We start from the raw sequence: 9,067 nt of genomic DNA, 5'->3' as shown, positions 1-9,067 counted from the left end.
TACAAACGATGTGGACAAAAACAGAACGTGTGAAAGTCTTTTATAGCTCTACTGCTTCATGATTATCAGTGGAAGACTGTAGATGATAATTCGCGTCGCTTGTGTTTTATCTACGTGCTTATCGCTTGAAAATGTGAAAGAAGCAATAGTCCAGGTATTAAAAATAATAATAATAATAGATTAACAAATAAGCAACAATGGAGTTCTATGCTGAGCAGAAGAGCAGGTTAGTAATGCTTGTAAAAAAAAAATTTAAGTCCTTGACATTATAGTTAGTTGTTAACATACAGTACTGAATATAATTGTCACGTTTACAACGTAGAATGAAATCAACAAGGAAGCAAATGTCTCAATTATGCATGAGCATGAGATTGTGCAGGTACATTAATTTATTGGCTGGTGGGTGTATTGTAGAAAAAGGATGTAATGAGCTATGTAATAACTAAAAAAATCTATTTTTATATTGTTTAGGCATATGCCAGACTCTTATTTTTTTTCCTCAGCATTCATGATCCTCCCAATATTCTTGCCTGCTGACTGACATTTTCTAGATCCGAACCGGATTAACTGGATGAATAACTTTTTAATGAACACGTTATAGTGTGTTTAAGTTGGAACCCCCGCCCCAACCCCCACCCCGGTGATGTGCTGCCCTCTATGTTACTGATTGTCATAGCTCCTCGCGTTGTTCCGACACGCATCAGGGTGTTACAACAAACCCTGGTTCACAACTTGGGCACACAGAATCGTCAAGAAAAAAAGAGACAGCATTCAGGAGCAAAGCAATGAAATGAAACGAAATGGCAGTTTAGCAGAGAGATGAGATATGCTTTATTTGTGTATGAAGAGAGACTCTGGCAGCAGATCACTGCAAACAAGCCTCCAGCTATTATTTGGAGATTGGCGTGTAGGCAAAATACCTGCAACAGTACAAGCCCGGAAGATTTGAACGACCTGAGCCTCATAACTCACTTTGATCAGTTCTGGATGCCACTCGAGAGAGCCCCTGTCGTCTAATTTCTTTGCTTCCTTCGGTCCATGGTTCATGCGATATACCATATAACTTGTGATGCAAATCAGATAACACACCTTGGTTGCACATGTCTCTTTATATAGGGAAATTCTTTTCAAACTTTTCTCAGGGTGCAACCTTCTTGTCCTGACCTGTTTCACAAGTTTGTTGTCAAAAATAATTCTGTTGGACAAGAATTCGAAAAAAAAAAAAAAAAAAAAAAAAAACTGCGTTCTCTCGTATATTTTTTATTTTTTTTTGTGGGGGGGCTCTTTATTTATTTTTTTTTATTTTTTTTAAGAGTTAATGTACTTCCGGGTCACCCTTTTTCTCCGTCCATCTTTTTAAAAAGACGCACGCTCCATCCTAGTCGCGTTTGGTAATTTGTTTACACAAAAGATGACCCGGAAGTAGGCATACATTAACTTGTCTTGCGTTCTCTCACAATCTTTTTTCTTTTTTTTTAATAGAGTTAATGAGTCAATGTAGGTCCGGGTGATCTTCCATGTGTAAACGAAGCTTACAAAAAAAAAAAAAAAAAAAGACCTGCGCTCCATCCTAGTTGGTAATTTGGTTACACGGAAGATGACCCGGAAGTAGGCCTACATTAACTTGTTTATAAAAAATAAATGAATTAAAAATAATAATAATAATAATAAAAATAAAATAAAAAAAACAAAACTTTTTTTTTTTTTTAAATAGTTCATATACTTCCGGGTCATCTTCCGTGCGTAAACAAAGCTTTCAAAGAAAAAAAAAAAAAAGACGCGCATCCTAGTAAAAAAACAAACAAAAAAAAAACAAAAAAAACTTTTGCATTAGTTCACAATCTTTGCGAGGGAACGCAAAGGTTTTTTTCCCCCTACCATGTCACCTTAGGGACTCCGTAAGATTCAGATGCTTCTGATTATCACACTGCTCATGGCATATTTGTTGAAGTAAATTCCATATATTTCACATTTGATTGAATCAGTTGGAACGTTTTATAATTATTTCACATGCTAATAAATCATTGTTTCATTTTTTAAGTCAATAAAGGTGTCATTAAATACATACAAAAACGGTAAAATTAAATAATACAAATAATTTTAATTTCATTGTATTAATGTATTTAAGGGCAGCATGGTGGTCGAGTGGTTAGCACGTCCATCTCCCAGTACTGAGGACGCAGGTTCGAGTCCAGGCTCCGCCTTCCTGGGTCTCCTCCCACATTCCAAAGACATGCATGGCAGGTTAATTGGGCGCTCCGAATTGTCGCTAGGTGTGCTTGTGAGTGTGGATGGTTGTTCGTCTCTGTGTGCCCTGCGATTGGCTGGCAACCAGTCCAGGGTGTCCCCCGCCTACTGCCCAGAGCCAACTGAGATAGGCTCCAGCACCCCCGCGACCCTTGTGAGGAATGAGTGGTTAAGATAATTGATGTATTAATGTATTTAATTCATTTATTTAAAAAAAAAAACTGTAAATGCAATTGTTCTCCAATCTAGATTGGAGAAGAAAGAAGACCTGTCTTATACTATTTACCCCTTTTCTCCCCAGAATTCAATTAAAGGAATGTAATTTTAATAAAAAACAACAACAACAACAAAATAATCATTAGCACAATAGACTGTTCAATTGTCAAAATATAATAGCATAAACACCATATACATTCCTTGGAACATTTGAAAAAACAATCACGACAGTAAGGTCAGTCAGGTGAAATTAGAAGTTGAGTAATAAAGGAGGGTGTGGAGGAAAATTTAGGGCCAAACCGAGAGCAGCGGCCAAAGAGATGGAGGGTGGACCACGACGACCAATCAAAGCGTTGACTGGAGTTGTGAATTTTTAACTTTATTGTGATGGACCAAATGCAAAGGTCACATTTGTGTACGTCGTGTATGTACATGACCAATAAAAAGTCAAAGTCCAGACATAAATCCCACTTGGCTCTGATGTCTGCAGCTTGGGGTTAATTAGTGGAGTCCAGAGTTCAAAGTAAACATGGTGAAGCAGTATTTAGCTGTTATGCTGCACACAAACGTGGTAAGCTGCCAACCGAAGTGATGTCAGCCCCGCAAGTGTTATATAAATACTATAAATACTTTTTCAAGTCACTAGCCGCTGACTTTGCGCAACCTTTTCTTTCCCGGCCTCGGGTTCCAGTGGGAGAGGAGTGAAGGTGGCGGTGGTGGGCGCGGGTGTGGTGGGCTTCTCCACGGCCGTGTGCGTGGCCGAGAACCTCCCCAGCTGCTCAGTCACCTTGCTATCGGACAGATTCAGCCCGGACACCACCAGCGACGGGGCAGCCGGGATCATTATTGCGCAAGAGTTTCCAGGTCAGAAGTCCGATTATTGTATACTGTATATTAGGGGTGCTAAAGCAGGTATACAGTTGGAAGAGATAGGAAAGTGCGGGAATAATTGACACCTACTATAAGTGCATTGGGGTGGTTGTTTATTTTTAAAATTTATTTTAACCCAAAAAATTCTTCTGGATATACCACCAATTTGGGCTGCTCGATTATGGGAAAAATAATAATCATGATTATTTTGGCAATAATTCAAATCACAATTATTTAAATGATTATTTATTTTTATGGTACAAAACAAAATGTTTAAGCATTTAAAAATAAGAACATTAAAAAAAACAACTAATTATATAAGTTCCTTTTGGACCAAACAGAATTAATCTCATAATATATATTTATAAGAATATTTATCTATTTATGTCGGGAAAAAAAAACTTGAAACTGAGGTGCAGCATGTGTACTGTGCAGTAGGACGATCATTTGTTTTATGGTCCAAAAAAAATAAAAATAAAAATTTTTTAAATTGAGGGCGGCCCGGTGATCGAGTGGTTAGCACGTCTGCCTCCCAGTTCTGAGGACTCCGGTTCGAGTCCAGGCTCCGGCCTTCCTGAGTGGAGTTTGCATGTTCTCCCCGTGCCCGCGTGGGTCTTCTCCGGGTACTCCGGTCTCCTCCCACATTCCAAAGACATGCATGGCAGGTTAATTGGGTGCTCCGAATTGTCCCTAGGTGTGCGTGTGAGTGTGGATGGTTGTTCGTCTCTGTGTGCCCTGTGATTGGCTGGCAACCAGTCCAGGGTGTCCCCCGCCTACTGCCCAGAGCCAGCTGAGATAGGCTCCAGCACCCCCGCGACCCTTGTGAGGAATAAGCGGTCAAGAAAATGGATGGATAGTTCTTTGAAACATTCTAATTATGGAAGTTAATTTGGGATGAAACAATTTATTAAATTAGTTATTTTAAGATAGAAAAAGTGCAAATGTAGACATTTAAAACACTCAAATTATTATTTTTTTATGATTATGCTGATTTTGTAATTGTGGAGTGTAATAATTGAAATTGTGTTTGAATTTCGATTAATTGCACAGCCCTACCACCAATAAAAGTTGTCTTTTTTTTTTTTATGGAAAAAAAAGGTTTGACTAAAAATAAAATAAAATAAAAAAAATGGGGAAAAATCTATAAATCTACTATATATGTACAGTGTATGATGTATAATTTTATACACACAGTTATCAAATAAAATATTGTGGTACCTTGGACTTAAGTTGAATTTATTCTGTGACCAATTGCATTGAAGTCAATTTTCTCCATTGATAGGAATGGAAATGCAACTATAAATATTAATAAACACTGTTTTGCACCCCCATCCCCATATGTACCTACTAGATATTCCTTTGGAACGCCAAAGACGCTGGTTCCGAGACGGCTTTGACCACCTACTGGCCATCGCACAGTCCCAACACGCACCTGAAGCCGGAGTGCTGCTCAGCTCAGGGTAACGTTCAAATGGCACATCAAACTCAAGGAGAAATCATATTGCAGACCACTCCCGCTAAGTTAAATCTGCAACTACAGTAGAGATACCCCATTTAAATATCCCCTATATATTTTTATAGCATTTATGGCTCCTGTCTGTTTATTATATGATCTTTACACATACTTAAAATACGTAATTTAAACTGATCAAGAGGAATAGAAAAGACAAAAATATTTAACAGAACGATCCCTCGATGTGTTTGAAGTCAATATATCCCGTAACAAACTTATCATCTCACAATATACATCAATAAACAAGCCAATTATTAAATGAACCTGCAGCCGTTGCTTTATATAAGCGTGTTTTTTACTATCTTCTTTCAGTAAGTGCTACCACCTTGTGGCCGACAGTGGATTTGCATCAGAAATATATGTGGCGCGAAACACAATAGTGAGACGGTGTCGGTGTAAGATGCGATCGGGCTGCCAGATTGTATCGGGGTCGCCTACAGATGACGTCACGCTACAGGATTGTCTGGAAATATCCGTTTAGAATTGTTCAAAATAAAAATAAAAAAAAGGACTAAAATTGTAAAAACGCATGTAAACCTAAAAATATAAAAGCATGATACTTTAAGAATGGGAAAAAAAAATTGAAAGCGCCTTTGCGCTTGCCGGTCACGTCAGTACTAACGAAGTTAGCTTCGGTTTGGTTTCTTTTTGAGCTGTTCACAAATCAGTCACAATAACAAAAAAAAAAGTCATAATGATAATAGGAACACATTAACAATCTAAACTGACAATATTTGTCACATCTGAGACAATTATTTTGTGCATTTAGTCAATCTATTTTATTATTTATTCAATATATTGTGCACTTCTACTCTTAGGTTTATTTACGTTTCTACAATTCCAGTCCGTACATTTCGTTATTTAAATGACATCTTTAATATTTTCTTTCCACTGTTTGACGTCAACTGGATACTTTCCAGCCAATCCTGTAGCGGGACGTGTTCGTTAGGCGACCCCCAATACGATCTGGCAGCCCGATCAATGATCTTGAATTCACATTTTATTATTAACAAAATAACTATTTAACAAATACATTTGTATCCCCCCCCCCCCCAATGACCTGGCCCAACTAAATGTGGCCCTTGAGCACAAAACGCCGACTGAGCTGATCTTGTGCACAATGACGTCATTCTTTCGTCTCCTCCCTCGCCAGCTGTCAAATATTCAGGGAGCCCCCCGCCAACAAGAGACCCTACTGGTGGGACATCGTGTTCGGCTTCCGCTTCTTGAGCGAACGCGAGCTGCGCCGCTTTCCCGAGCACACGTTTGGCCAGACCTTCACCAGCATCAAGTGCGAATGCGCCAGCTACCTGCCCTGGCTACACCGCAGGTCTGTTCAGACGCCACAAGAGACCGCCAGATTCACCTCAATGAGGTTCTGGGTTCGAATGGCTCAGCCTTCCTGCTACAGTATATTCCGCAAAACAAGCACGCTAGCTTCAATGAAGGCTAAATTGTCCAGAGGTGTGCATGGTTGTTTGTATCTAGTACAGTATATGTGCCCTAGAAATGCCTGGTGACGAGTTCAGGGCATACCCTAACTAACAATATTTCTTTACATTTCTTTCCCCCCCTCATATTTTCTGGTCAGAACCATTTTCTCCCAATTAAAAAAAAAAAAAAAAAAAAAAAAATATCTGAACTATTTTTCAATTTTTTTTCTGTTCGATTTTTTTTCATTTCACCATAAAAAAGTAATAATAAAATAAATATATAAAAAAAATGTGAATAATAAAAAAAAACAATTTTTTATTTCACAACATATTTTTCCCCATTTTTTCCCCCTCCAAATCCTAAGGACAAGTACTCTAGTAAAATTTTAAAAACGTTTTTATTTTTTTGGTCAAAACTAGTATTTTCCCCACTTTTTACAAACTATGTATTACAAAAATACCACACATTTTTTTTTAAACCTTTTTCTTTCATTTTTATGTTTTAAGTGGAACAGAAAATGTGTGGATTTTGAAAAATAGTCTTCATTTTTTGGTCAAAACTAGTATTTCCCATGTGTTATTTATAATTATATTATTTATAACCTTTTTCTTTCATTTTTATCTTCTTTGATTGGATTTTTTTAATTGCATTTTCCCCTTCTTGTTTTTATAAGATTTAAAAAATAAATAAATAAATAAAAACATTTTTTTAGTCAAAACCTTTATTTTCCCCTACTTTTTACAACACTTGGGATTTATTTCTTTTTTTTAAAGCATTTTTCTTTCATTTTTTATCTTGTTTTGTTGGATTTTTGTATAGATTTTTTTTCTCCTGTTTTTGCAAGATTTTTCAAAACCCTATGAGAAGTGTTTAAGAAAATGGATGGATAAATTATTATTTGTTTTGTCTGTTCAAATATTTTCTCTATTTCTTCGCCTGAGCTCCGCCCCCCCCCCCCCCCTTCAACATTTTTAAAACTGTTTTTGGAGGGCCGGATTATTTATTCATTTATTTTTTAACCCGACTATACCCCCCCCCCCCCCCCCCCCCCCAAACCCCCTTTAGTTATTATTTTTTTATTTTTTTTGTCTGAACTCATTTTCATTTTAATTTAAATAATTGCCCATTTTCTAAAGACAATGTCTACAGAAAATAGTTTCCTCATAGTTTGAAGACGGGTTTGTGTCCAGGTTCACAAAAGCCGGCGGGAAAGTGGAGCAGAAGAAATTGTCCAGTCTCGAGGAGCTGAGTCCGTACTACGACATCATCGTCAACTGTTCGGGCCTGGGCTCCAAGGAGCTGGCGGGAGACGACGGGGTCTACCCGGTCCGGGGCCAGATCGTGAAGGTGGATGCCCCCTGGTTGCAACACTTCATCCGCGACAGTGACGGCACGTCGTACATCTACCCGGGCTCCCGCTACGTCACCCTCGGCGGCACCCGACAGGAGGGAGACTGGCGCATGGGGGCGGACGCCGGCGACACGGAAGGCATCCTGGAGCGCTGCGCCCGGCTGGAGCCGTCCGTGCGTCGAGCTAGAGTGCTGGGCCAGTGGGTGGGGCTCAGGCCCGGCAGGAGGAATCCCAGGGTGGAGAGGGAGGTGACTCGGTCGGGGGGCGGCCGGGGGGCGCACGTCGTGCACAACTACGGCCACGGGGGCAATGGCGTCACCCTGGCCTGGGGGACGGCCCTGGACGCCACCAGCCTGGTCAGGTCTTGCCTTCAAGAAATGCATCCACAGGCCAAACTGTGATCTCCTGCTGCCATTAAATGCATCATCGCCGATCTGTCTTCTCATGTTGCATTAATTCAAAACGCAGATTTGTGTCGATTTAGCACTTTACAGTACACTAACTGTACTTGGGTCTGCTTTCTGGGATTCTCTGAAAAGTTTGGAATAAAAACATATAAAAATAATATTCCTAATTAAAAAAAAAAAAATGTATATGTCATTTCTTGTAAAACAATACATTTGAAAATCCATGCTTAACAGCAATAGTAATTAAGCATTAAATATATCACGCTTTGCAGTGAAAGAAGAGTGAAGAAAGAAGCAACACTTTTTGTTTATAATTCCTCACACACACAACCTCTAATACAAAGTCATGTCCATCATCAGTCAAGTCAATATTTCTCAATTTGAGGCACATGATAAAAGAAAAGCTTGTGCAATGCTACACTAGAGTAAGAAACATATTTACACAAAACAACACTGTACATTTCTTTTTTTACATTCACCTCAGCTCTTAAAATTACTCTAGAGTTCATATGTGTGTGGTGACCATCTCTACATAAGAAAGCAGGAAGAACAAGTCCACGTGAAGAAGAAGAAGAAGAGTGTACCACGCAAAGGAGGGTGATGAGGAAGAGTTCATAGTGGGGTCAGGCTGTGGTTACTGTTGTTGTCCAGGGTATCGCTGCTCTCGTAGCAGCCGGAATCTCTCGGTGAGTCTCCCGCCTGGACTTGGCTGTCCGTCGCGGAAGCTTTTTCCTCGGGGTAGCTGCTTGTCTCCGGATCACTGCTGCCTGTTAAGTGACACGTTTACAGTTACATTACATAAAAGATGTACTGTACCTTTAAGCTTACATGGGTTCTTTTTTTGTTGTATTTTTTTTAAGATTGTGTGTATCGTCATATTGTGTCATCCGAAACCGAACTGAACGACTGACTGACTAATTAATAAACTAAACAGTTAACTAGCCAATTAACCAACCAACTATTGTCTGACAACATTGTGTGACGCACCTATTACCCTTCTAGAACAACAAAATAAATAACAAACCAACA

At 39.1% G+C, this 9,067-nt stretch overlaps 2 protein-coding genes across 4 annotated transcripts in view; one reads left to right on the top strand and one right to left on the bottom strand.

Annotated features, from left to right (window-relative positions):
* The first annotated feature begins 5 nt into the window (after positions 1 to 5).
* Positions 6 to 8,924, top strand: ddo (D-aspartate oxidase). Of its 2 annotated transcripts, XM_077539702.1 has the most exons (5): positions 6 to 226; positions 3,155 to 3,327; positions 4,685 to 4,793; positions 6,000 to 6,176; positions 7,471 to 8,923. In XM_077539702.1, the coding sequence occupies exons 1-5, from the start codon at positions 198 to 200 to the stop codon at positions 8,030 to 8,032; spliced, it is 1,050 nt and encodes a 349-aa protein (XP_077395828.1). In that variant the 5' UTR covers positions 6 to 197; the 3' UTR covers positions 8,033 to 8,923. The 2 variants fall into 2 exon arrangements, with proteins under 2 accessions (XP_077395828.1, XP_077395829.1); XM_077539703.1 differs by lacking the exon at positions 3,155 to 3,327 and having other exon boundaries at positions 7,471 to 8,924.
* The window catches only part of LOC144032041 (SAM and SH3 domain-containing protein 1-like), a 32,603-nt gene continuing 31,863 nt past the window's right edge, over positions 8,328 to 9,067 (bottom strand). For both annotated transcript variants that reach the window (XM_077539686.1, XM_077539687.1), the window contains one exon: positions 8,328 to 8,805. In XM_077539686.1, coding sequence (XP_077395812.1) covers positions 8,651 to 8,805 — 155 coding nt within the window. In that variant the 3' untranslated portion in view covers positions 8,328 to 8,650. The remainder of the gene's footprint in view (positions 8,806 to 9,067) is intronic.

Source organism: Festucalex cinctus, chromosome 12, assembly GCF_051991245.1.
Source record: "Festucalex cinctus isolate MCC-2025b chromosome 12, RoL_Fcin_1.0, whole genome shotgun sequence".
Lineage (NCBI taxonomy): Eukaryota > Metazoa > Chordata > Actinopteri > Syngnathiformes > Syngnathidae > Festucalex > Festucalex cinctus.
Note: the sequence above shows the minus strand (reverse complement) of the source record. Positions and strands in the feature narration are given on the sequence as shown.

Excerpts from the sequence above, each read along its gene's own strand:
- ddo (XM_077539702.1), top strand. The coding sequence starts at position 198 with ATGGAGTTCTATGCTGAGCAGAAGAGCAG. Across the intron at positions 227-3,154 it reads TATGCTGAGCAGAAGAGCAG|TGGGAGAGGAGTGAAGGTGG; the intron begins GTTAGTAATGCT and ends CTCGGGTTCCAG. Across the intron at positions 4,794-5,999 it reads GGAGTGCTGCTCAGCTCAGG|CTGTCAAATATTCAGGGAGC; the intron begins GTAACGTTCAAA and ends CTCCCTCGCCAG.